This window comes from Cydia strobilella, chromosome 9 (genome assembly GCF_947568885.1).
Source record: "Cydia strobilella chromosome 9, ilCydStro3.1, whole genome shotgun sequence".
NCBI classification, from domain to species: Eukaryota; Metazoa; Arthropoda; class Insecta; order Lepidoptera; family Tortricidae; genus Cydia; species Cydia strobilella.
The window spans coordinates 9,138,329-9,165,982 of NC_086049.1; the positions used below are offsets into that span (position 1 = coordinate 9,138,329).

A 27,654-nucleotide genomic window follows, 5' to 3' on the forward strand; every position below is an offset into this window, starting at 1 on the left:
ATATTCATTTGCTGAGATGAGCAGAATAAAGAGAGGGAGAGATTTGCTCAGCATTGGGTCACTAACTAGGATCTTAACAAAACAACATTTACCCCATATCATTATTACTTATTGTTTATTTGGGGGCGCCATAGCCTTCAGTAACAAGTGCATATACTTGAAAAAAAAAATTCGACCTATGCCGCTGTGGCCCAGTGGCCGAATGGCACAGGCACCTGCCGCGATAACAGAGGACGCTGGTTCGATTCCAGCCTGGGGCACTGGATGCCTTGGTCACTTTTTCTTAGTATATGACATTTATTTCAGTTTAAAACAACATTTAATTTTCATAATAGTTTTATTTATTAGACGCCACATATACAGATGTAGTGCATAATTGTTTTCTTTCGTATTTTCTCGGAAGCCTGCTATCGTGCTAAGTGAACTATGATTTAGACGTACCAGCATCAGCTGCCTATCTAAAATAATAATAATAATAAACCTTCGTATTTGTCAAGCTACTTCAGTCAACCTCAGTACTTTTTGTACCGAGACTGACTGAAATAGCAAGACACGTTCGTACGTTTCCGTGAAAATACGAAGGAAAATAATTATGCACTACATCTGTACCCTAGATATCGTCATTACACACAAAATGCTAAATACAGTTATTCTTGTTGTTGCAATACAAACAAACAAGTACCGTCATACATTAAACTTTCTTTCAGTTTATAAACATTAATGTTAAGCTGAATATATTAATAATCTTATTATAGTTTCAAATTAAATTAGCATACTAACAAAACCAAAATATAATTTCTTGTTGAAAACCTTATAAGTGATAACAAACACAGTTATACATATTTGAGTATCATTGTGTTTCAAAAGTGACATGACCATGATTGGGTTATTATGCCACCCACTCCGGTTTGTTCTCTTTCAAAGTCGGCCATATAAGCGGTGCGTAGAAATAAGTGAACAACCAAGTGAATAGCAGTGTAGTGACAGTGGGACCAGCGCCTGCTATGACCTGAAACAAAACTTTTTATTTCAACTGCATGTGTTTCAACGGAAACTAGTCCAGTTTTTAATTTTAAGCTAACATGGTCATAATTTCAAGATAACAATAGTACATTATTGTCGAGGCTCGGAAGTAGCTACTTGCTGGCTGAGGATTCGTTTTAAACGGACGACCTTGGGAGTCCGTTTAATTGAATCCGAAGCCAGCAAGTAGCCTTCCAGCCGAGTCATATATAGTGCTTTTCTCAAAAATAGCGCAATAAACACAAATATAATAGAAATATTTTACAGAAGCAACGTTATTATGTATATATTTTCACAGAAAAAAGTAAAAAGATTTGCTTTGCCGCCTTTTTATTTTTTTAATTAAAAATAGAAGTGTATTTTTCTGCTGAAAATACGCCAACCTATTTGAGACACCAAAATAGTCGCGGTACCAACATTGTAATAATAAGTACTGATCATCTGTTTGGCTGTTTAATGGACCTATGCCTTCATTTGATATGGCCACTTCAACTTTTAAAAAGTTTGGAACTCGACAAATAATGGAATTTGTATGCAACATTGCAGTCCCGAAATCGAGACTGCAATGTTTTTTACTTTTTAATTTTTTGACTGACCATAAACTACGCACTTCGCGACCTACTTTTTAACCGGCAACGTCGACTTTGCCGTCCATTTTTGAGAAAAAGTATATTATAACTACTATGAAAATATACCCACTACCCAGGCAATTAAGTACCTAGCGTGTAAAACAAGCGAATTTGAGAGTGGATCGCAACTGTGTGTGGTTGGTCCACAATTTAAACAAATACTACTTATTGCATTTACTTTGAGAAGATGGCATGTGAAACTGTAACCAAATATCGGAAACTCAAAAGTACTTAAATAATATACGTACATATAGTAAAGATAAAAAAAACATAGTAGATATATAACTACCACAATATAATACAATACAGGTTTGGGTAGATTAGGTGTCCTAGTTTAGTACCTATAGTCTGAGAGAAATGAACTTAATGAACTCGTGAATAACAGCTAACTAATATGATTTGAATATCAATATCGGTTTGATGTCAGAGCACGTTCGAATTGGTTGTTAATCTTGAAGCAACTGCCACTTCCCAATTTATATATGAAATTAACATATTGATTTGGTCTTACATCAGGCTAGATATTCGTTTACGTATCCTACTAACTATGCTCCGGCCCTTTACACCCGGTCTGATACGATCGTGAGGGTTGATTACAGTTCAATGTCAATTTTAACACATTTTACTAGAATTCATTATTAAATTTCAATTTCTTGGTTGTAAAGAGCTAGAATCAACTAATTTATCACAGCCGGCATACCATATGAGAAGTGGGTACATTTGCGGCGCTCTGAACAATCAGGTTCCCTGGAGTCCCCACCGGTATCATGAAGGCAAACGAGGCGGCGATCCCAGACGCAACGTTGTACCACAGCGGGTTCACATTCACCTTCGTAGCCTGCGACATAATAACTAGTCAGTATCAAAAATAGCGTCAAAAGTACCTACCATTTTCTAACAGCTTCAATAAAACGATTGTATGGTAGCCATCAGACATATCGGAGCGGCCAAGGTGCTCACAAATATCTGAACACGCCTCTATTGTCAAGGCGTTAGATTGCGTGTTGAGGTTTTGTGAACACCATGGCCGCTCCTATATATTTGATGGCGACAGCAGGTACTTTTGAACGCGAGCTGTAGAGAAAAATATTCCACGGTGACAGATAGGTACCCTACCTTTCATCGGCTATTGTTACATACATGGTACGTGCAAACGTAGTTGACAATAATTAGTCACTATCAGGCCTATTCTGATTTTAATAACAGGTTATGAATTCATAACTAATCGTACATAATTGATCATATTCATAACTAATACAGATCTTATTCACAACCTGTTGTCCTGTTATTAAAATCAAAATACGCCTGTTAATTAGAAGCAACCAAGATAGAAAAGAATTTTCCGGTTTACATATGACCGAGTTCTCAGGTAACATACATATTTAAAAAATACGGTACTCTATTTCAAGGCGGTTTTATACTTAGTGAAAAAACATGCCAGGAAGGTTATCCTTATTGAATATAGATATACCTACTTAGATACTATACCTGGTTGTTTAGCATTAGACAAAAGGTAAACAATCGTGACAGGTCTTTTTACAAAAAAAAACGCTTGAAAAAATAGTAACTATTTCTTATGAAACCAAAAGAATGTAAACAAATATATATCCTTGCTATACACCGTGTTTTTTAGTTCCGTTAATTTCATGGGTGCATTCCTAAGCTTAAATCAAGTAACTTTCTCAGACACGGGTATTATTAACTCCGTTTCGGAGATAATCAATAACTTATTTTTCTGATAAGGTCCCTACGAGCGTATACACTTGCCTTAGGGCATGTTTACATATTGATTAGTGTTTAGTACGAGTTCGTACATTTGCTACTAAACTTAAGTACTATTTCGGACGATCAATGTTCGAAATGACATTGATATGTCACAGTTTCAATTGTTTGGTTGAGTTAAATACAATGCCCGTATTATGTAACAACGCTATATGCAATTTTAATTAACAAAAAAAAAATTTTTTTTTAAATTATTTATGCCATTTAGTTTTCTTAAACGTACTCAACCATACCCTGAAGTTAACGAAATTCAATAAAAACACGGTGTATAGGTAGGTAATTGTTACATATTAGCTGTATCTATTTTTCAAGTGTTTGTCAATAAAAAGACACGTCAAAATTATTTACCTTTTTTCTAATAGGTACTAAAAAACCGGCCAAGTGCGAGTCGGACTCGCATTCCAAGGGTTCCGTACATGACATAATTTAAACAATGTATTTTTATGTGAAACGTGAGTGAAATGTCTTTAAAAACCCGTAGGGGTCGGATCAAAAACTAAGTAATTAAGTTCGACTCACGCTTGACTGCACATTTCTAATAGGCTTTCCTGTAATCTGTAGGTAAAGATCTATTTTGTGTATTTTTTTCAAAATTTTAGACCCAGTAGTTTCGGAGATAAAGGGGGGGAATGGTAATTTTTTGCCTATTTTCTTGAATAACTTCTGTTTATCATTAAATTTTAAAAAAAATATATTTGAAATTTTCACAATAAGCTCTTTTATTTGATATGTAACACGATATAGTTTGAAAAACTTCCTTTTTTAATTTTCTCATTTACCCCCCAAAAGTGGCCCCCGTGCTTAAAATTAATTTGTTTACGTTACATGTCTATCTTTGGGTCACAAACTTACATATGTATACCAAATTTCAACTTAATGGGTCCAGTAGTTTCGGAGAAAATAGGCTGTGACAGACGGACAGACGCACGAGTGATCCTATAAGGGTTCCGTTTTTTCCTTTTGAGGTACGAAACCCTAACAACGAGGTATAGTCTTTTGTTTTTTAGGGTTCCGTACCCAAAGGGTAAAAACGGGACCCTATCACTAAGACTCCGCTGTCCGTCTGTCTGTCACGAGGCTGTATCTCATGAACCGTGATAGCTAGACAGTTGCAATTTTCACAGATGATGCCGCTATAACAACAAATACTAGAAAGTACGGAACCCACGGTGGGCGAGTCAGACTTGCACTTGGCCGATTGTTTATTCTACTATAGTAAGTTATTTATTGCAGAAAGGTACCTAGAGATAGACCAATACAAGTCTGCAGCGATTTTGATAGCCCAGACTGTGCAAGTGCAAGTTAAACGTTAAAAGTCTATAAAATTATGACGTATAAATGTCTCTTGCACAGTATGTTGTTAAAATCGTCGCAGAGTTACCTTGGTCTAACTCTAAATATTCTACGGTACAAGAAATGTTTAATATTATACAATGTTTGTCTTACCAGCTGCATTGCTATTGGCGTGATCACGTTGCAAACGGCTACGTTCGAGGCAAAATTAGTAATAAAGATTGTAAAAAGGATGACTATGAAAAGAATAGCTGCATTGGGAAGGCCATCCAATTTCTGTAAAGTTTCTCCAATTTTTCCATTCAAATCGGAATACTCCTTGCCTGCCGCAGTGGACAAGGCAAAACCTCCAGCTAAAGGAAAAGTAATTTGGTACCTGTATTATTGAAAGCGGTACATTATTTTTCATCACACTTGCTCGAAAAAGATCTTATTTTCATGCAGGTGTACTGAAGGACAAATGCCTAAGTAGGTATATTGTTCCCGCGGGTGATGGATTTTGAAAAAAAAAAAAAAGCTTTTTTAAAATTATGTCACTAATTCACACAACCCAAGTACTTAGTGTAAATGAGTTTAACTTTTAAAATACTGACGTTTATAATTTGATTGAATTGCAAAAAAGGGTATACTTTCCCAGTTTTTTTGCAATTCACTCATTTAATTTTTTTTTGTGTAAAAATATTTAATTTGATTAATTTAATTAAAATGGAAATCCCTTATGAGAGCCCTAAGTCCCTGATGAGGGATAAAAGGACACGATCATCATCATCAATTTAATAGCCGTTTAAAATATTTTTACATTATTTTCAACCGTGGCTGAATGCCGAATAGATAGGTATCTGGCTTCCATGCCGAACCTGTCAAGAAATGACAATATGGCAGACGAATGTTTGATATGTCACTGTATTTAAGAATTATTTCGCTTAAGGATTTGCCACACTGGATGCGTTCTGCGTGCAGCGGTCGGGTCAAACTTCAACTTCACAGGTTGTTTGTCAATGTTTTTCATACATAATGCGGGTTTGACCTGACCGCTGACCGCAGAACGCATCCAGTGTGGCAAATCGTTTAAAATTTAGTGTTTTCTTCGCAAGTGTGATGAAAAACACCGGGGGTAAGAATATTGCTAACTCGAGTCTTTAATTCCCTCCAGCCTGCGGCTGTCGGAAATTACTATCCTCGTTTTCGAAATTTCACGTACCCCCTCGTTGCACAATGTACTATTATTGCTCCAATAACAATACATTTTACATGTAAAATCACGATAAAATTTGATTAAGGTCAGTTAAAGTAATCATAAAAACATTATAGACAAGCACCAGATATACTAACCTAGTAAAAATGAAAAACTGTACGGCAAAGAAGCATTCATCACTTCCCAGTTGAGGCAAGACGGAATTCGCCCCTTTGGAAGTTCGTCGACAACTGCATAAAACATCAACAAAATCAATATACTTCATAATTATATTTAAAACTTATTTCTACTCAGCATCGTGAGCTTTTTTTACTAGTTAGTGTAAGGCCTGAGTGTACGCTCGAAGCGGAGCGTTCGGCGGGGCGTGCAGCGTGGCGTCGGGCTCACAAGTGAAGTGATGTGAGCACTGTGAGCAGCGTGTACTAAGGCCGCTCCTATACGTTTGCATTTGTTTAACATGCACGCCGCACTCCCCGCCCCGCTGCACGCCCAACTCGAGCGTCCACTCAGGCCTTACACTTAGGACGTTAAGCGCCACTTGCACCATCCCACTAACCCGGGGTTAACCCTTTAAACCGTTAACCCAGTGTCAAATTGTACTGGTAACCATAGTAACTCCAGGTTTAACCGGTTAACCTGTTAGTGGGATGGTGCAAGTGGCGCTAAACACGAATAATTTCGTACACTGATCCCTCGCCTTTTCCGGTTTCGTACGCGGCTGAAGGGGCCAAAATATATATCACATTTAGGCTGAAGGTGATATATTTTTGGCCGGTACTGTATCTAATGGCGAAAGTATACACTCGTATTATCAAACAAATGTAAAAGTATAAAAAAATATTAAATAGTTACATTTTACTTTAAAGTTCTTAAACAAGGTCGAGGTTGATGGTAACAACAGCATTAGAAATATAACAAATGTCGCCACTGCTGAATCTTTGATACTGAAACACACAAACTTAGGCCGTTAATACCTTACGGGGTCAATAATTCCCATAAGCAAGCATGCATGCAAGGCAGCGCAGCGGCGAGCGAGAAAAATCCACTAACTGCACAAAATCCACCAACAAAATTGCACAAAATCTACCAACAGAATTGCATAAAATCTCCGCTCCTCTTTGCGTAATAGTTAGATTTTTACCTCGCTCACCGCTCGGCTCCCGTGGACAGGCAGCCTAATGAACTACTGGATTATAATTATACTATGAGTTAATAATAAAGACGAGTCATATTATTGTTATTGTGTAAAATTTGGCTTTAAAGCTACAAAATTCGATTGAGGCGCGGTCATTCCTCTGCACAAGCTTTACAGAAATTCGGATCAAGTATCTCCGCAATTCTCGAATTTTGAGTCTAGAAATCGCCCCCGGTAGTGCAACCTCCTCTAGGACAATTCTCACGATAACGTCTAAATGTCTGCCATGTACTCTTAATACAGGTGTAATGTACATATTGTACAGCTCGCTGTCTAATTATCTCTGTCACGTCTACGTGACATCAGAAATGGATAGCTCTGTAAGCTTATGCATCACATATAATGCACGGACGTATCGACCCATGTCATTGTTGAAAGCGAGGGACAGTAAAAGTGTTAACAATAATCATTTCTGTTGCCGTTTTTCCTTTGAACTTTTAAAATCCTGAAGACCTAAACCGTTAGTGGGAACCTAATAATGCTTTAATAAATATTGTATTTACCTACCAAATAGTCGGTGTTTTTTAGTGTTTATCACGTTCATTGAGAATCATCCACTATTCCACTGTTATCTTAGAATCCCTACTGAGATGTTAGCGGAGGTAATAGGAGCCCGGGTTTTAGGTATTTCAGAATGTGATAAAAACGGTAACAAATATAAATACCGTGGCAGTAGTCTCAAATAATAAAGGTCATGCTAGTAGCTTGCCATTTAAAACGGGTTTATATCCACATTAAACTGCGCACATAAACCTGTCCTTTTGATGGAATTCTGCATAATAACTAAGCCAACATACAATTTGGCATTGTCAATCCCATAAGCGTTTCTTATTCTGTCGGCCCATCCAGGAAAAACTTGAGGTGATCGTGAAAAAAACAGCAACATCGCCAAGCTGAATAGACAAAGTACCATCTGAAAAAGACCCTACACATTAACGTTTCGCCTACTAAAGCCAGGTTATTCGATTTTTGATCAAAAATTATTTGGACTACGGGTAGGTAGGTACCGTAAAACTACCCAACGAAATTCCCGTACTACAACAATATTTTAAAAGTTCAACCAACACCAAGTTCAGCAAATTAAGTAGTTAACAATAGAGTAGGCTATCAAAATCGCTGCCAACTTAGCTTGGTCTAACTCTATAAATTTATCTTGTTGATGTTGCCCGAGTTTTCTCTTCTTTTTTAAAAATATTTTTCCTAAAAACTGTGACATTCAAATAAAATTCATACCAGGACGAAAATATTCGAGTAATTTTCGAACTATAAGTAGTACATCGCACGAAAATCTAGTTAGGCCAGTGTGAATGTGAAAAAAAAAGTGGTGGTCGTAAAAAACTACTTACCCAGTATATGTAAGTAGTATATGCAGTATATGTATGCAAGCACATTTATTTATCGATGCACCGAAAGTGTAGTAATAAGAAGGAAACTTATTGGGTTTTACTCGAGAAGGCGCTACTATACCACACCTAAATATATTAACTTTACCAACAATGAACAATGTTGTAGCTTTTTCAAAGTTTTTTCACCAATCTGGACCTAATAGCATTTATTAAAATTCATCAACTTACAATTTCATGGCATGATATTGGGCCAAGATCCTTAATGTTACTTTCGACTCTTTTTTTAGCAGATGCTAGACCCTCAGCGGTTATTTTGACACTTTTAGCAGCAGGGCTGTTTGGTCTGTAATTAGGAAAGTTTAATTAGGTGGGAAACTCTTTACTGGCCATTCTTCTATGGCTGCCCCAGAAAGGTAATAAAATGACGGATGAATTTTAGATTAGTTGAAAGACCATGCATTTTGTCCAATATCAGTACGTATCAGATTATTGAAGTATGCGGTAAGTATATCGTTAAATAATAACCGTAGTTTAATATTAAAAGTAAAGCCAAATTTGGCGGAAATCTGATTTTTACGGCATTTTTCCAAATCTGGTATTTATCCTAACATAATGCTAATACCTCAAGCTCTTTGTAAAGTGATAGCGTGACTTTACAAACAGCCACGATGGACTGCCGGGTGTTGGTTAAAGAATGGTTAAACGCGTTTCAAGATTAATTCTTTATTATCTGCACATTTTCACATTAGTTTACTGCTTAATAAGCTTCCTATCAATGTTACATCTTAAACAACATTAATGAACAAAGGACAAAAAAAATATATCCACAAGCCGCCATTGATAAATTCAGAGGTTGTCAACTAGGTAGGTACCAGAATAATTTATTTAGGTAGATATTTCACATTCGAGAACACCGGGTGTTGTCATCGGATGAGTATTGATTGATTTGATTTTCACTGTTAAAAATAACTTCTTACGTTGCTTCGACTATAACACACCCTTTTACACTTGCGGCTACAACTTGTTTTGCAAATATTTGTTTCATGGTTAATAAATAAATAAATATATAAATATTATAGGACATTCTTACACAGATTGACTAAGTCCCACGGTAAGGCCAAGGAGGCTTGTGTTATATATAATATATAAATAAAAAAAACTGTAATAGATGTCATATATTAAAGAAAAAGTGACGAAGCCCTCCAGTGGTGAAGGCCGGATTCGAACCGGCGTCTTTAGCTATCGTGGCTAACGCCATGAACCCCTAGGCCACCCCGCCACGGCGGTGCCTGTCCGAATTTCTCGACTATATGTCATCTTAGTAAGACTAGGCGTCTTTGACCAGCTCTAAGGACAAGCAATGCGCGCTTGCACCTCCTAAACGAACTCCTTACGGATTTACGTTGTAGCGAGAGAGACTGGTGCTGCCATCTATGAACAAGTTTGGGAACAAATCAAATTATTTTATTAAATATTTTGATTTGTGTTTTTTTAAGTAGTCACACTACTATATATAAATTAAAAACTGTAATAGATGTCATATATTAAATAAAAAGTGACGAAGCCCGAATAAAAAGTGGTGAAGGCCGGATTCGAACCGGCGTCTTTAGCTATCGCGGCTGACGCCATGAACCCCTAGGCCACCCCGCCACGGCGGTGCCCGTCCGAATTTCTCAACTATATGCCATCTTAGTAAGACTAGGCATCTTTGACCAGCTCTAAGGGCAATTTTTTAATATATAAATACTTAAATACATAGAAAACACCCATGACTCAGAAACAAATATCTGTGCTCATCACACAAATAAATGCCCTTACCGGGATTCGAACCCAGGACCACCGGCTTCACAGGCAGGGTCACTACCCACTAGGCCAGACCGGTCGTCAATAGGTACGCCACCTAGGTACCTAGGTAGGTGTCAGTGGTAGGTACGCTTTGCCTCTAGAGACGCGTTTTTAGCGTGGTGGTTCCGCTTAAGTCTTTTAAAGCGGGTTTTACTGTGCTTGCTCCAGTGATAGACTTATATACAGTGCACGGAAAAAAGGAAAACCAACTTATTTTTACCTGAAAAGTCCCATGTAATACACCGCAAGGTATAAATACATAAACAAATTTATCACAATCATGTATGGTATAGCAAATCCAGAATACAGGGGAAAAGATATATATTCCGGCGCCTTAGGATATGCACTGAAAAGGATAATTATTTATCATTAAATTTGTTCAGTAATATAACACACATTTATCGGCTACATAAATCAAATAGCGCAGAAAAAACGCCGTGCTCTCGCCTACCATGCGACAGTCACGCCACCCGCCGGTTGGTTCTCTTCCCTCCGTGTCAGAAAAGGGAAACTATAGCAAATAGAAACGAACGACGAGCGGCGCGTTTTGTACCGGCTGTTTGATAAACAGGAGTATTTTGATTTAATAACAAGTTAACAATTAGATCTAGATTAGATATAATATATCTGAGCTGTCAGTGTCAAAAGTGACTGAAGAAATGATCCGTATTTAATCCAGATTTAATTCTGAACCTATTAATAAAATTAGAATACGCCTCAAAGACGTTTTCATTCATATACTTAATTTAGAATTGTGTGGTGGTATGGTACAGTCGCCATCAGATATATCGGAGCGGGCGAGGTGCTCAAAAATATCTGAACACGCACCTAGCGCCTTGACAATAGAGGCGTGTTCAGATATTTGTGAGCACCTCGGCCGCTCCGATATATCTGATGGCGACTGTACCTAATGACATCAACTATGTGTACAAACGGCAAGAGTTTAAAGTGTTATATAACATCTAATAGAATTATTTGACGCAATACGAATTAAATGTAAGATTCACGCGTAAACAACGTATTCACAAAAATGAAGTGACTAATATACCCACAATAACTTTGGGAACAAATCAAATTATTTTATTATACATAATATTTTGATTTGTGTTTTTAAGTATAGTCAGACATACAGGGTGGAAAAAATTAATGGGCCCTCGAAGGAAAGTGCCTTAAAACCTTAAGTTAGGTCGTTTTACTTAAAGGAAACATTCTTTTATTTTCAAAAAGAATCAAAACTGCATTACAATTTTTTTTTAAAATTTCGCTTGCTTTTAAATATTCTTCAATTCGCGGTAATAGGAACAACTTGATCATTACCGCGGTAATAGAAGACTTGTGTATTTTGGTTTCCATGCTTTTTTTATCAAATAAAATAAACCAAGTTGAGTTCAAAGTTCAATACACAGTCTTAAATAAAAATTAATATTCTCGGTCGTTAAGGAGCTTTGATAACGTAAATTTTTTGTAGTTACTTATTTGAAAACTTCCTTTTTACCACGTTAATAGGCACTATTACCCTATTTTTATACGGTAACAACCAGTAAACACTTGACGTTTATGTTAGCAACTGCGTGAACTCGATTGCAGTACGTCTCGCTCGCACTGATGGATTCGTGCGATAGAGAGGGAATGCTACCGAGTTTACGCAGTCTTTAACGTAAATTTTAAATGTCAACTCGTTACTACGAGTTACGGCCACAGATAGCCCTTTTCGCGCTTGACAATATGGTAATACTAACTTTATTTAGACTAATTTAGTGTACATTAGATAACTCACGTAGCGAAGAGCCCTTTAAATACTAAATTTGTTGCAGTGCCAACAAGGGTTCCAATTCCACCTAAAACAATGATTAATTTATGAAACTAATGAAATAAGTTTTATTATTATAAAACTTATTCCATTAGTTTCATCACACAAATAATAATTTTAATGCCTGCACAAGTGCACAGGCACACCGTGCAATTATTCGCTCCATGCATAACTGTGGCGCCGTCCTGGTGAGTGTGGGACATATTGCAATTGGCAGCTGCCAAATATTATGAGGACGATGTCGTCCCCACGTCGTCCCACGAAAGATCATATTTTCAACACGTCGTGCGTTGGCATCCCTTGTAGGTATTTCCCTCAGCACCAATTGCGCAAATAGCTAATAATACCTACTCACCAATTGTTGCTGCAAATGTGATACAACAAAAGTAACAGCTTGTTAGGGGCGTTGCCTTTTTTTCTCCCGTTTTGGCATTTACATCGTACATTTTATAGAGTTTTTGCTGGAAAAAAAGATATATAAACTTTTTTTAGGGTTCCGTACCCAAAGGGTAAAAACGGGACCCTATTACTAAGACTCCGCTGTCCGTCTGTCTGTCCGTCTGTCCGTCTGTCACCAGGCTGTATCTCATGAACCGTGATAGCTAGACAGTTGAAATTTTCACAGATGATGTATTTCCGTTGCCGCTATAACAACAAATATTAAAAACAGAATAATATAAATATTTAAGTGGGGCTCCCATACAACAAACGTGATTTTTTTGCTGTTTTTTTCCGGAATGGTACGGAACCCTTCGTGCGCGAGTCCGACTCGCACTTGGCCGGTTTTTTTTATCAGTTACTAGGTATATAAGTGGCATTTTAAATAGGTACCTAACTGTTTAGCGTGCGACAAAAGAATCGCTTAAATTCACCTTCTTACGTGTATTATATAAGCTACTTTATGATTTAACATAAATGTAGGGGTTTATCCTTATATTCATATTTCTATAGGTTTATCAGAGTTTAAAGCTAATCGACTCATTTTTTCTTTTCAGCCACCACCACACCAGAACCACAGAATAAAATTGTCCGAACCAAGACAGCATTAGTTTGTTGTGTAGGTACCCATTTTCTTTTAAATTTTCTGACCATTAGGGTTTCTGACTATTCTTACTCATTTCTGACTATACGTATACGTCCACAAGAACAACTATTCCTCTTCTCGACATAACGAATAAAATTGACGACTTAAGTGAATAAAATATGTATTATGATTTTAGTAACACATATCCAAATGAACACTTACACTTTCGTAAACTTTTAACAAAGCAAACACTATGGGCATCATCATTGTAGCAGCGGCGGTGTTCGTGATCCACATCGATATGAACATAGTCACGAAAGCAACAGCAAACAGCATTCTGCAAATATATTAATTATCAAATGTTTGATTTGTGTTTTTTGACATTTAATATTTTGAATTGAATTGAATTGTCATTCCGACAGCACACAAACGCCATCTCACCTAATTATAATATTGTTAAAAGTTAAAAGTTGATAAAACGACCTGTACAACCTTATTTATTAAGCAAACCACGGTGTCTCTTAATCTGATGTGGAAGGGACAGATACGACCGTTTATTTGACAAGCAAGTGACTATATACCCGTCTCTCGTGATGCAATAGGACGCGCATCGATCCAGAGACGCGGTCAGATTAAAAATATGTAAGTAGTTCATTATTGAAAAGGCTAGAAAGTGACTAATAAATGGACGAGGAGCCCTAAAGCTACGATTCCATCTAATCCACTTTCGCCAAAAAGTATCTGAGAGGAAATTAAATAAATTTACATTTTATAATCATCTTATTCAAGTGCTTACGTGCTTTAACACAAAATTCAAAACGATCAACCTTAAATTTCATACGAAATAACGTGTACACCTACGGTATGGGTGTATCTGGTGCTCCATTACGACACCCTGTGCTATAATAAGCACATTACGTAATTATGTCGAAAATTTAAAGGGCATAGGTATGTACTGTAAATCGTTGTACGATACACGTGCGAATAAGTAATTCGCGATAAATGAGTGGCGAATTTTAAAACACGACCGAAGGCAGTGTTATACCTCCAGCAGCAGCAGGCGTGTTAGTGTGTGGTGCCTCCTAAGTCCCAGCTTTTTTTAAACGTGATAGTCCTAGAGGCCTCTTGTTCCTTTTTTTAAACATAATAAATATTTGCTGTCAGTCCTGAACGGACTATTTACAACCCTATGGACTGTCAGAATACTCCGCGCGAGCATTCAAATTTGAAAGCGGGGGGCATCTAAAAAAATTGTACCGAAATATGTACTATCGGTGTTTATTACTATAGTAACTTACTTGATGCTAGGACTGACAGGTGAATTTTATTATGTACAAAATTTGGTACCGCAGGACTTAGGAGGTTAAATCGACACGAGTTGCGTAAATTTTTGACATAGTTGCGTAATGTGCTAATTATCGCACTAGTGCCATATGTACTGTAAATAACTATTAAACACGTGCGACAAACGACATGGCCAATAATAAATTATCTACACTTAAAAATAAAATAATAAATTATCATACAAAAAGCATGGTTACGTTCAATCAGAGCGACTTCGGGTCGGTGAAATTGACCAATCATAATTTTGGTCAAAGAAAACCCATACCTAAACCATCCTAAACTTTGGCTTTGCAATTGTTCCGCTGGTGAGCAGGCGTGTCTCAATTGTATAGTTTCTTATAAGCTGATTTTTTCTTTGAAGTTAGTCTTCCATATTTTTTTGTTCCCTGACTACATGATTAATAAAATAAAAATTTTGTCTAAAAATGCTGTCTACGTTTCTCTATTAAGACTGCGTAGACCGCCTAGTGGCGTCCTCATTAGGGAATTGGGTAGGTAAAGTTTTTTGAAGATAGGCAAATTATATTTTTATCCGATAGTATTCGTCATAACGATCACGGAAATGCAGCTCTTTTATTTTTATTTTGTATTATTTATTAAATATATTTTTTTAAGTGACCGAGATGACGTTTGTGAAATTTAATAGCAGATCAGGCACTAATGCCTGTGCACGTGATTTAATTGACGAGATAGAAAAAAAAAGATGTCAACTGTCAATGTCACATAGCTGTCATTGCGGAAAAATGTCAATAACAAAATGTTTAATGTATGTATTTCACGGATACGTACAGGAGGGCCTTCGTTCCTCTAATTTCGGCGGCGTTGTGCTTATCACTGTTATGATAATAATTTAAAATCATAACTAGGTCCATGTGGGGCAAGTTTGTAGAATCTGCTCGCATAAACTCGCTCATCCTTTTTGGAAAACTCAGTCCAAGGGTCAGCGCAGGGGTCGGGTCGTCGTAAGGGAAGAAAACGTTGTCCAACAAGCAGTGCCAAGTTGTCGAAAGTAGATTCAATCTTTGTCCAAATACTCGCAGATGTCGTGGGGAATCAGAAGTCCTTGGGTCGTGCTGAGGTCGTCAAAAATCTCAATGATAATCATATGATAACACTAAATCGCAAGGTAACAGAAAGGGTTGGGCCCTTATGTCTGTTATTTTTCGGCAATGACAGCTAAGTGACACTGACAGTTGACATCGTTTTTTTTTTCTATCTCATCAATTAAATCACGTGCACAGGCATTAGTGCCTGATCTGCTATTAAATTTCACAAACGTCATCTCGGTCACTTAAAAAAATATATTTAATAAATAATACGAAATAAAAATAAAAGAGCTGCATTTCCGTGATCGTTATGACGAATACTATCGGATAAAAATATAATTTGCCTATCTTCAAAAAACTTTACCTACCCATATCAATCAGTATGTTAATATTGTTGTCCTACCGATTCCTCAGCATTTGGTCTTTGTCACATAGTATATTTTGCTAATTTTTTCGCTTCATCAACTAAACGGCAAATGGTGGCCACATTTTTCAGAATCGAGTAAATAGTATTTTATACAATCGTGATATAATAGAGAGCTTTTCAGTCGAGTACCGTGTTTAAGCAACGAAGCTTGCTGAGTTGCTTAAGTTAAGGTACGAGATTGAAAAGCCTGATTATATCACTATTGTATACAATACTTTTTCTACGAGACAAAAAAATAATACTTTCAACTAGTAGAATCATATAGGTAAACAAAACAAAAGTATACAGCTAAGATACGCGAGCTGCCGCAGCCCGCGATACCTTCATACTCGTACGCGCTCCGGCCGCCGGGCCCGGCGCCCCCGGCGGGTTGATCAACGACACCTCCTCGTAACTCATGAGGCCCTGGTACCTGCTCCTTGCTAAATTTAGTTTTAAGGCAGTTTTTTTCTCGATTTTGGCCACCGTAGCCTATGGAGACTAACAAGCAACGCTAAGCGGTTTTCGTAGGGTATGGATGTTGCTATATGAAGGGTGTCACATGCGCGTTTCTGACTTGTGAAGCAATTATTTCTACTACAACATAAAATAAAATGTTTTTGTTGGCCAGCCAATCACAAAGCAGATGCGACGCAGCAGCGTGTTTAAGTAGGCTAATTTGCATTGAATCGAGTCTCCTTAAACAAGTAATATTTTATCGAAATGTATGAAGTTCTATTTTCAAAAATTATATAATTGACTAAACCGTATCGATAAAATTCTTATGCTTGAGTCGGAAGTTCCATAGACTATCCAACGTTGAAAAGAGTAAGGTTGTAGTGTTGCATGTTAAGTTGTAATACACAGATTATACTCGACGAGTAGAAAAAAACCTTTATGCACCATGTATTTCATTGATTTCTTACTTATAGTGCGAGTATCCGATGAACTTGATGGAGTACAGAGCCAAGCGCTTGTGTAGACCGGATTGCTCCACCGCCGACGCGAGCATAATGCTCCCCAAGAACATAATTACAGTATCCTGAAACATCGATTGAGTTAAATTACGGCGGTAGGTTTGTAGCTTTTTGCAATATTTACGTATATACACCGTGTTTTTTTTATTTCTGTTAAATTTGACACGGTTCTTGGTACATTAATAAAAGCTACCTTGTATATCGCTTTTTGTAAAATAAAAAAAATATTTTTTTTTTCCTTTTTCATACAAAATAAATGAATATTGCATTGTAAAAGGTCCTTTAGAGTTACGTAACAGTTAGTGTGACACATAATGAAAGAAAAGTAGGTAATGTCGGAATTGTCAAACTCACCTCAGTAACCTTCTTGTAGTGAATAGCTATCAATGGAAAACTCTTTACTGACGAAACTTAAAAAATAAATAAAATTTGGAGGCAATGAAGAATCTTTTACACAGGTTCAGCAATTAAATTTATTTATTGAATATCTCAAAAACCGTAAGAGTTAAAACACTAGTTTCTTAGAGAAATTAACTTTATTTAACCTGAAGAATCTCCCCTTAAAATTAAGGGAAATAAAAAAAACACGGTGTATAATTCTGCTTTTTTTTCTATACTAAACAGATATAACAAATTTAGATGGAGTAATAAATCAAGTGAAAATGAATGAATGAATTAAAAATGCTTTGAAAGGCGTTTTCCTATCCTAAACAAGATAAACAAGATTGTAAACTGGCATAGATGTCATATGTCTCCGTCAATGTCCAGAGTTGGGCTCGAACCAACGTCTTCTGCATTCGCGGCAGCCACCATAACCACTGGGCCACCCAGATCACAGTAGTGTTGGTCGAAAATTTTCAAGTAGATCTAATCTACTGTAGGAACCTAATTGTACGGTCACCTGCAATAATATGTTACACAACGTAGGCCGCAAAAATATATGACTATCTTTTTTGCAGAGCCCTAAGAGCGTGTCACATATTTTTGCGGCCTTCGAAGAGTATCATAATACCTATAGTATATTATTGCAGGTGACTCTACATTGGGTCAGTGATATTATCAACGTTTATTTCTTAGCTACTTCTCCGGGTTCCGTACCTCAAAAGGAAAAAACGAGACCCTTATAGGATCACTCGCGCGTCTGTCTGTCTGTCCGTCTGTCACAGCCTATTTTCTCCGAAACTAATGGACCAATTAAGTTGACATTTGGTATACAAATGTAAGTTTGTGACCCAAAGACGGACATGTAACTGAAAAAATTTAAAAATAAAGTTTTTCAAACTATATCGTGTTACATATTAAATAAAAGAGGTCATTGTAAGAATCTCAAATATATTTTTATATCATTTTAGGATAACCAGTTTAGAAGCTATTCAACAAAATAAGCAAAGAATGACCATTCTCCCCCTTTATCTCCGAAACTACAAGGTCTAAAGTTTTGAAAAAATACACAAAATAGTTCTTTACAAGATGACAGGAAAACCCATTAGAATTGTGCAGTCAAGCGTGAGTCGGACTTGACTACTTAGTTTTCGATCCGACCCCTACGGGGTTTTAAAGACATTTCACTCACGTTTCACATAAAAAATACACTGTTAAAAATTGTGTAATGTACGGAACCCTTGGCCGCGAGTCCGACTCGCACTTGGTCGGTTTTTTTTTATTTGTTCAGCTCAATGTCAACACAACAATATCGAGTTTTGTCCATTTATCGGACTTTTACTTAATATGTTCAGACTATTAGCCGTTAATAAATGTATAATTGATAGAACTAAACCTACGTTAATATAAGCCATGCAAGTTGTCCGCGTAGACATGATGTTGGTTAGCGGAAAAATGATGACAGGAATGAAAGACGTGACGGGCAACGGGATGCATTCGAATACCCAGTACACAGCCATCACGCACAGAGTGTATGCACACCATTGCCACTTCTGGAAATAGATAAAAATATATATTTATTTGAAGGAAAGTACTTACGAGGCATTTTGCATCAATAGACTTATATTGACCGGGATATAGACCGTGATTACACTGATTACCTTTTGTTTTGTTTGTTTTTTTTTCTAGTGAAACTAACCGTGAATCATTCAAAACTCTAATTTTACATCATGCTCTTCAGTGACACCACATTGCGTTTGGATTTTTTTTATGTGAAAATTTACTATTAGTACACTATTGGTAATGAATTTGTACTTACTTAAAAATACCTCGATAGTTAGGGAGTAATAGAGTAAGGGAGTAAAGGCAAAATGAAGTTGGGGTTGCTGCAGAGCATCTCTCCTGCAACCCCTATTAAATTCCAATACAAATATCTTTATTTCGCTTCAAAATGTGGATTCCAACATAGGATCCAACTTTTCCAGCAAATAAGAAGCTGGAATATTTTGTACTCGTAAATAAGTAAATTTAGTCTAGTTTAACGCATTCACTGCCAGGGGGCGTGGCCTAGGAACAAACTTGTATGACGGTGAACGCACATATGCGTTGTGGGCAATGAATGTGTTAATACCTCGTAGTTGCCAGGAAACTCCCGAAACCCAACTCTCGGCATTGGTTTAAATTGGTTGTATCGATGCTCATAAAAGATACAAAATCGTGGAAACTGTAAATTTCTTACTCATCAATCTCGCAAAAAAATGACATCAATAGGATCCCACGAGGGAGGTATATCATATCATATCATATAACTAATATTTTGACGAGGAGATGTAGTTTGCAGGTTTTAATTGATTTATCACAATGTGTCTAATAAATACAAAATTTTAAGCACTTTCCTGCTGCCTTAACTGCATACAGCTAAATTACCTATATTGAATAAATACTCGTATTTAGACGTCAATTGGTCATCAAGGTGATTCTAAACCGGCTTTTGGGTTGTATTTAATACAGCTACATCATCGCTCAGACTTGTATGTGTAAAACAGCGATTGAACACAAGAAATATGTAATTATGTATTCTATACTTATTTTATAAGGTGGAAACAAGAAATTAATAATTACAAATTATAAACTTACAGGCCAATTCGAGTTTTACTTAATCGATCTGTTTCCTATATGGTACTGGCCCCGTAGCGAAAGTGCCAATCGTTAACGCCCCGTAGCGTATCGTCATCTCTCTCTATCAGTCCTCCACACTAGTGCTACAGCGACAGTTGCATTTCGTTTGCTACGGAGCGCTAACGATTACACGTTGGCTACGCACCCTGATCTGTTAGTGTCACAAATGACATTTCTACAACCAAAATCGTCACTTTTGATACTGTCAGATCAATCATATTGGAAACGGATCGAGTAGCAAACTCGAATGGGGTTGGCCGGTTGAAGTATTTAGCAGATGGCGCCAGCATAGCTTGCCCTGTCAATCCCTAGAATTGTGTAAATTTTGTTATTTTAAAGGAATTTTATGCCCTGGATGCCAGCATTTTAAGCCAAATCTCATGGAAAAAGGGGCAAGCTATGATGGCGCCATCTATGCAAACCTTTGACAGTTGCCAACCCCATTGGCCTGTTAATCGGTTTCCTCGATCGGCTTACCTCTGGTGGAAAAGGCGAAAGAATCGGCAGAAAAATTAATGGCACTACAAAAGCCACTACGCCACTGTAGTGAGTGAAAAAGAACAGCTTGAGTTTCTTAGATACGGGAACTGGAGAATCTGGATCTATACCCGACTTCCGAAAAAACCTACAAGCAACCAGCTGTTAATCATTGGGCAAAAAATAACAAACACTCTTTTCGAGTTTCAAATAAAAGTGGACGGTATTATAGCGGCGATTCTGTCCGAAAACAATGAACAAGATTGGGGCACTTAGATTGCTACGGCGTGGATAAACCTAAGACAATAAATAATGACACGCGCAATTGCAGCAGCACCCGCCCGGTATATCCCTTTATACATCATTAAATTCTCGAAAATACATCTATGTCCTTGCTTCAGTTTGGCGCAAGCCTCCCAAAGTCCGGAACGACATACACACAATAATTCGGCCTATATGTATGTGTGCTAGGCACAGGTCTCTTGTCATGCACGAGAGGATTGGGCTATATTTATGGACGGTATAGACGGTATAGTCTCCATGGCTATATTGTTTTCCGCTGACCCAGAGCGGGTTAGGGACTTCACATAGTTTAGACACGGTTTACCTTATCCTAAAAGCGATTAGTAAATTTCAAATGTTGTTTCGAAGTTCGAACATAACTTCAAAGTTCCACTTCATGTTTCGTAATCCATTACAAGAATCATTGCGCCTACTAGTAATTGCCCAAATATTTAGTTGCATGTCTCCTACTTCTGATTTCTATCGCGTAACTGAAATCTTAGTCTAAAGTAGTAACCTATGTCGCGAATCTATCTATAGGTATATGTAGATGTCGCATTATTTTACATTCTGTGCTTTTAAGGATTCGAGTCTAAAATTTTACTTAATAATGGTTTACCTAATAATGGAGTCGGCCTCTAAATTCAAAGACTCCTATTTTTAATACCATTGCCAATTGAAGATTCTATTAATAGATATAAGCTGTTTATTTTACTTACATTTCTGTTTTTAGCAATTAAAACAGCGCGTCTGATGAAATAATTTGAAATAAAACAGACGATATTGAATATCAGTTTGACACCGCTTTGACACTAAGCTTTTATTCATGGATGATTCATGGAGACTATGTAACTTTTATTTTTCATATAATCATATAGTAGTATAGCTATAGACTAATTAAAATTTAAAGGCCGACATACACAATGGACCAAGGTGCTTCACCACTGTCTAGGGGGTATTATATTCTTTGGTCTGGGCTCTGTTTTGATTTAAATATATTAATCTTTGACTGATGCCCTAGACCAAAGAATATAATACCTACTCACTAGGAGCCAACTAGGAGCCCTAGACTAAACGTCCATATTGATGTAAAGTCCTTCGTTTGACCACACTGCAATATATACATGTCAATAATAAATAATAGTATCACCGCACAGAAAGGAAACTTCCTACAAAACCGAAGTTTGGCAGCGGATCAGGGTCGAATGATGCTGTCCCTTTCTAATATATGGCACTATCCCTTTCGGCTATTTAGGGTTGTCAAAGTTCAAGTCATTATCTTATCTGTGGTCGTGCACGCAAAGTCGGGGACGTCAAGTTGTGCCAACCCTAATAATTGCTCGGAGCAATGCTGAGCCGAATGGAGCCGAGTTTGGCCGAAGCGAGGAGTTTCGCACCCCTGGTGTAGCTTCACATACCATAGTTAAAAAAAATACAGCGAATTTGTTTTTCATACAAAACTGGTGTTTGCTCTATTTCGTTTGTTTTATAAACTGGAGCTATATAAACTAATTTCAGACCTAGATATACCTCATATTATTGTATGTGCAAAATTTCATTACAATCCAATACGTAGTTTTAATGAGAGCGGAACTACGTTTGTATGGGAAAGTGCAATTGCGGCCGAGCTTGCCGGGGACTCTTAACACTTTGTATTGTGAAATGTTTTACTTGTAATCTACGACGCTTACTGTGTTTTGGCAAGGGCCATGACGCTGCCAACTTCATCCTATAAATAAATAATATATTTCATAGTGTATTTATTTTTAAAGAGTAAGAAATAATCTTTTCACAAAAAATAACTAAAATAACCTACCTAACTACAGAGACATCGCTCTATTAAACAAACAAAATTGGCTTTTGTTATAGATTTAAGTTATTGATATTATCATCTACTAACCATAGGTAATGCAATTAGAGTAATAAATGTAAATATGGACGCTAGAGTATGGTTCTAAAAGTTAGGTTGCCTGTCCACTGGAGCGGAGCGGTAAGAGGGGGAAAAAATCCAGTAATAGAATTTCATTAAAATTACAGAGCGGAAATTTTATGCCATTCAATCGGTGGATTTTTTCCTCGCTCATCGCTCCGCTACCTCGCTCCGCTCCTGTGGACAGGCAGCCTAAGACTGAACGCTTAATGAGATAAAAAAACTCAAGAGCAATAAAAGCGGGTACATAAAGTATCCTAACAAAACATTAATGTAAAAAGATTCAGAAAAACGGGTACAGTGCAAAGAGTAGTATAATATATAGGAGAGTACAGTGCAAGTGTATGTAATACGTATACAATCTCCATACAGTGTTCCCATTTTCTCAACTATGGAGACTGTATAAAGGAGCCAAATCTCTATGTATGAAAAGTGTCCATCAAAAAACAGTAATTAGGCGGCGCCACCATACACCGAAATACTACCAAAAACAACCTACGTAATTTGGTCGGGTTATTTGTTGCCTTATATGGTTCATGTTATACTCATGTCCCAGAGCCTAACTAGCGCCACCGGAGAGATTAGGAACTATTATTTAAAGCGGAAAGCGGTCACTTTTGCAACAATTCTGCCATAAGAGATTAGCATCCTTTCTATACCATCCATATTCTCAACCTTTTCTTTGCTTTACTTTTTAACGACAATGACCGCTTACTGACCTTTGTTTATGGATGGTATAGAAAGGATGGCAAATTGCAAGCAACACTATACTGTTTGTCTAGGGTAAAAGAATTGTTAGGCGCGGCAGCGTTGGTGGGCTCGTAGCCCAGCAACAGGCTAGGCGTGTAGCTGGACTGTTATTCGCATCGCTTATTAAAGGCAGGTGAGCGTTCGTCACAACCGAAAAAGAAATTTAGAGATGCATATCAACTATGCATAATCGGAGATCAGGCGAAAGCTTGACTGCGCAAGAAAAGCGCGTGGAATAGGACTGCCGATTCGCGTGCGGTTTCAGTCAGTTCCCGCGCGATAGCTGGGCGGAGCAGTGTGTTGCCGTCGACTTTCTCGCCCGCCCGCTACACGAAACAAAACTGACATCGTCAACCCGACCAGCCTGTGTTCACATGTGTTCAATATGACTCGTTAACGTGTTAAATCGCAACTTTTAATTTACATGAAAGATGACTAAAGCTATAAAGTATTTATGATTACTTTGTGCGGGAGAGATCTGGCAGCTCTGCACGGCTCTATCAACAGGTTAGTTTTAACTAGCTGTTATACACGCTGAAAATGTCCAATGAGCCATCCCGTTTGGCAGCTGTGACAGCGAAGGATTAAGCATGTTTTAATTTATTTTATTGTTTCTAGGATTGGAAGAAAACAGAGATTTACATTCGTTTTAACGACTGTAACGCCGTAAAAACCTCTGGTAGGTAAAGCTTGCGTTTTTGTTTGTAATTGTATATATTAAAGAACTACTAGTCAAAGGCAAAGCTACCAAATAGGCTAAACGAGACTTTATATTCTTCAGGAAATTGCATTTAGCAATTTCTATCTTTAAGAATCGATCATAACTCAATCTCAGTCAGCTAATTATCCAATCCTGCTGGTACTTTGTATTTTTTCTATAGTTACTACGTCACTCCTCTTAGGTGATACAATTAATCATAATTGAGGATTTGTAAACAAGTGGCGCCTGCAGGTATAGAATTTATAAATCTTTTGATAGTATTTACTTTATAAAATCTGCGTTTTTCACAGTTTACTCTACAAAAATGCCGGCTGTGTAAAAATTAATGTTTGAAACAGGCAGTTGTCAGATTGACTAGGATTGACTTTAACTAACGTATAAAACCGGCACAGATAATCAGTATTTTGCGCCATGAGTTGCTGCCGTTTTGGCATCAAACCATAAGCGGTGTGAATCTCGCGACCTAAATGCGTAAGCGCCATGAATTTTCGGAGACTGTGGATTTGAGTAGTGACTTTAAGAGCTAGCTCCCCCTATAGGGGATTTGAACTGAACTGACCTTTGTAGAAAAAAAAGATCATTCCTTAATTTAACCCGTAAGTCTTGACTAGATTAATATATCGCGGACTCATGTTACAGTTTGATTACCTAGATGAAATTTATTGACTATAATAGTAAAGACTTATCGATAGTATTTAGACGAGATGTAATATCTAAGAAAAGATCGTGCCGCCTAGTTTGACTGTTGAAATAGATGGTGCTCTATATTTTGCGACCATTGGATTGGCAAATGTCAACTTTTGTTAATCAGAACATCAGAACTACACCACGACTCGTACAGTCAAAAAAAATAATTTCCGACCCATTTTGTACCTTGTCACATATTGATTGTCAATTGTCACTGTGGCAAGGTACGAAATGGGTCGAAAATTAAATTCTTCCATTGTAGGTGTACCAGTTGTTAAATCCGAAGGACGAATTTGTTTCAGGTTTATAAGGCAACTGCTAAATATCTATGCATTGTCACATTTCCGATATAAAGTAAACAGCTCTTGATCCACGTGAACTTATATAGTTACGTTTGTTTACGTGAAGCTTTTACCGATCTTCACATTTGTCTGTAAAACCTTTATTTTTATAAAGGTTTAATAATTTACCTACTCACAAAACCCGTATCATTAATAAGTTATGTCCTACAATAATTTCACTTGAAAATAATAAAGCTTGTATCGTACTAAAAGCCGGTAATCAAATCATATCTGATCTCCAGAGTGGGATTGATAAAACAACTACCCGCCGACAGACTATAAATTAGTACAGTACGTACAAGAAACATATAAAAAAGCGGACTTTTTAGTTTACTCCCTCGGGTCTCGGGTTTCAAGTCGGGTTCCATTGATGCTGATGTGTAAATGAAAAGTTACTTAGTGCTGACAGTTATACATTGTAATGACTCAAGGAGTGCAAAAAATAATGTTTAATATTTTAATAGAAAGAAACCAAGCCATTCCTTACAAAACTGCAAAAATCAACTTATTGCTTTAGAGTTTAGACCATACCTATATGGGATTTCATTTTCAATGTGTAAGCTGAAATCAACATGCAATGTAATTAGAATTAAATTCTAATTTAATCTGCTTATTCACTGTTTAAGGTTTTCATACATTTCACATCAGCGCAGCAGCTTGCATATGCATGGGGTGAATAACCTATATACCCATGTTATGTTCACTATAGAGGAAGATTTTTGGAAAGTTCTTCGTAGATAAACTGTTGCCTACAATTTATGGTTTCACTTTCCCGCTGGTGTGAGCTTTAAATTGTCAACGTAAATAGAATATGAAGAATAAGGTGCATTGGGGTAACTTCGAAAAAGGGATAATTTTAAAAATCGCCTAAATCAGATATAGATGTACTAAACCAAAAGCAGTTAATATTTTGGCATCACTTAGACGTCATTCATTTATTACGTAAGACAAGGGGGCGGTAGGGTGTTTTGATAAGTAGTTCTTACGTAAGATCCCAAAGATGCCTAAAGTTAAGATTATACCTAAAAAACTGGCCAAGTGCGAGTCGGACTCGCGTTCCAAGGGTTCCGTACATGACATAATTTAAACAATGTATTTTTTATGTGAAACGTGAGTGAAATGTCTTTAAAAAACCCGTAGGGGCCGGATCAAAAACTAAGTAATTAAATCCGACTCCCGCTTGACTGCACATTTCTAATAGGTTTTCCTGTAATCTATAGGTAAAGATCTATTTTGTGTATTTTTTTCAAAATTTTAGACCCAGTACTTTCGGAGATAAAGGGGGGGAATGGTCATTTTTTTGCCTATTTTCTTGAATAACTTCTACTGTTTATCATAAAATTATAAAAAAAATTGAGATTCTTACAATGAGCTCTTTCATTTGATATGTAACACGATATAGTTTGAAAAAGTTTATTTTTTAATTTTCTCATTTACCCCCCAAGATCCGCTTTCCGAGTGGGTTTTGAGCTGGACTGATCAAAATCTTAACTTCTTAAGGCGGTTCCTTGAGCCAGAAGGCGAAAAATATCCTTATATGATCATGTTTTTCTAAAAGGCGTTGATATTTGTAGACGTGGAAAATATATATGTAGTTCTTGACTATATTATCATTAATAACATAGCTTCCGATACACGAATTATGACACTTCGCTCGATACAATTAATTCCCAAAATAACCTCTAACTCGAACTTTTAATCTAACTTTACTCGGTTATTTATTATGTGATACTATAAAAAAAAAGAAAAAACAATCTTAACAAATAATATTTCATAGTTTTCGAATTTCGATATTGTAAGGTAACGTTTTTAAAATAAATAAAAATCGACAAAATTCGGTCAAAATTGACGCCAAGTGTCAAGCGCATGATCTTTCTTGCGAAATGTGACAGTGACAGCGGCAAACCGATGGAACGGCCTTAAGTAAAGATGAATGATATTGATAAAGAAAAACTTTGAAATGATTGAACATTGCAAAAAATTACTTTAGATTCTTACGTAATAAATAGTAAACAGAGTGGAGGCGTCGGCATATTCTTCTATTATCTTACGAGGTACCTACCTCGTAAGATAGCAGTTTTTGCTTTTTTTGACCTCAAAAACGTCCTACCGTCCTACGTTATAAATGAATAGCGTCTTAAGCTACTGCAACACTTAGCAAGGCATCTTGCTTACTATTGCTAAGGTAGAAAATAAATAACGGAGAGAAGTTAGGCAAGTAGTTATTTGTTATTTTCAAAGTTGCCCCAGTACACTTTACCTATTATTCAAGTCATCCCAGCATCAAATTATCATGCCAGAATTGGCGCACTGTTTGCAATATGCGTACTGTAATAATGTACTTACGATCCAGTATCAGGTGAACTACCTTGTTGAGCAGCATTGCTATCAGAAGTTCCAGCCTCGTTTTGCGAAGCTGGATCGTTTTCAGGGAAATTTTCGGCCATATTGCGATGATTGTTTACTTCGCGTATCTATAGGGCTACCGTTA

At 36.9% G+C, this 27,654-nt stretch overlaps 2 protein-coding genes across 2 annotated transcripts in view; one reads left to right on the plus strand and one right to left on the minus strand.

Annotated features, from left to right (window-relative positions):
• Positions 1-868: 868 nt before the first annotated feature.
• On the minus strand, positions 869-27,651 carry LOC134744231 (protein I'm not dead yet-like). Its single transcript, XM_063677970.1, has 15 exons — positions 27,510-27,651; positions 20,453-20,600; positions 18,697-18,849; positions 16,865-16,980; positions 13,365-13,479; positions 12,474-12,579; positions 12,086-12,146; positions 10,529-10,654; positions 8,692-8,806; positions 7,915-8,030; positions 6,775-6,866; positions 6,060-6,152; positions 4,881-5,080; positions 2,353-2,490; positions 869-1,009 (listed from the first exon to the last, which is right to left on the minus strand). The coding sequence occupies exons 1-15, from the start codon at positions 27,608-27,610 to the stop codon at positions 890-892; spliced, it is 1,800 nt and encodes a 599-aa protein (XP_063534040.1). The 5' UTR covers positions 27,611-27,651; the 3' UTR covers positions 869-889.
• Positions 23,640-27,654, plus strand: part of LOC134743990 (coiled-coil domain-containing protein 96-like) — a 62,967-nt gene continuing 58,952 nt past the window's right edge. The window contains exons 1-2 of the mRNA XM_063677621.1: positions 23,640-23,921; positions 24,033-24,093. The gene's annotated coding sequence lies outside the window, so the exon portion shown is untranslated. The remainder of the gene's footprint in view (positions 23,922-24,032; positions 24,094-27,654) is intronic.

Bases quoted from the DNA above. Each gene is read 5' to 3' on its own strand.
- LOC134744231 (XM_063677970.1), bottom strand. From the start codon at position 27,610: ATGGCCGAAAATTTCCCTGAAAACGATCCAGCTTCGCAAAACGAGGCT. The intron at 12,580-13,364 runs GTAAGTGTTCAT...CTTTTTTTCCAG, and splicing joins TGTTAAAAGTTTACGAAAGT to CAAAAACTCTATAAAATGTA. The intron at 5,081-6,059 runs GTTAGTATATCT...CTTTTCCTTTAG, and splicing joins CAGTTTTTCATTTTTACTAG to CTGGAGGTTTTGCCTTGTCC.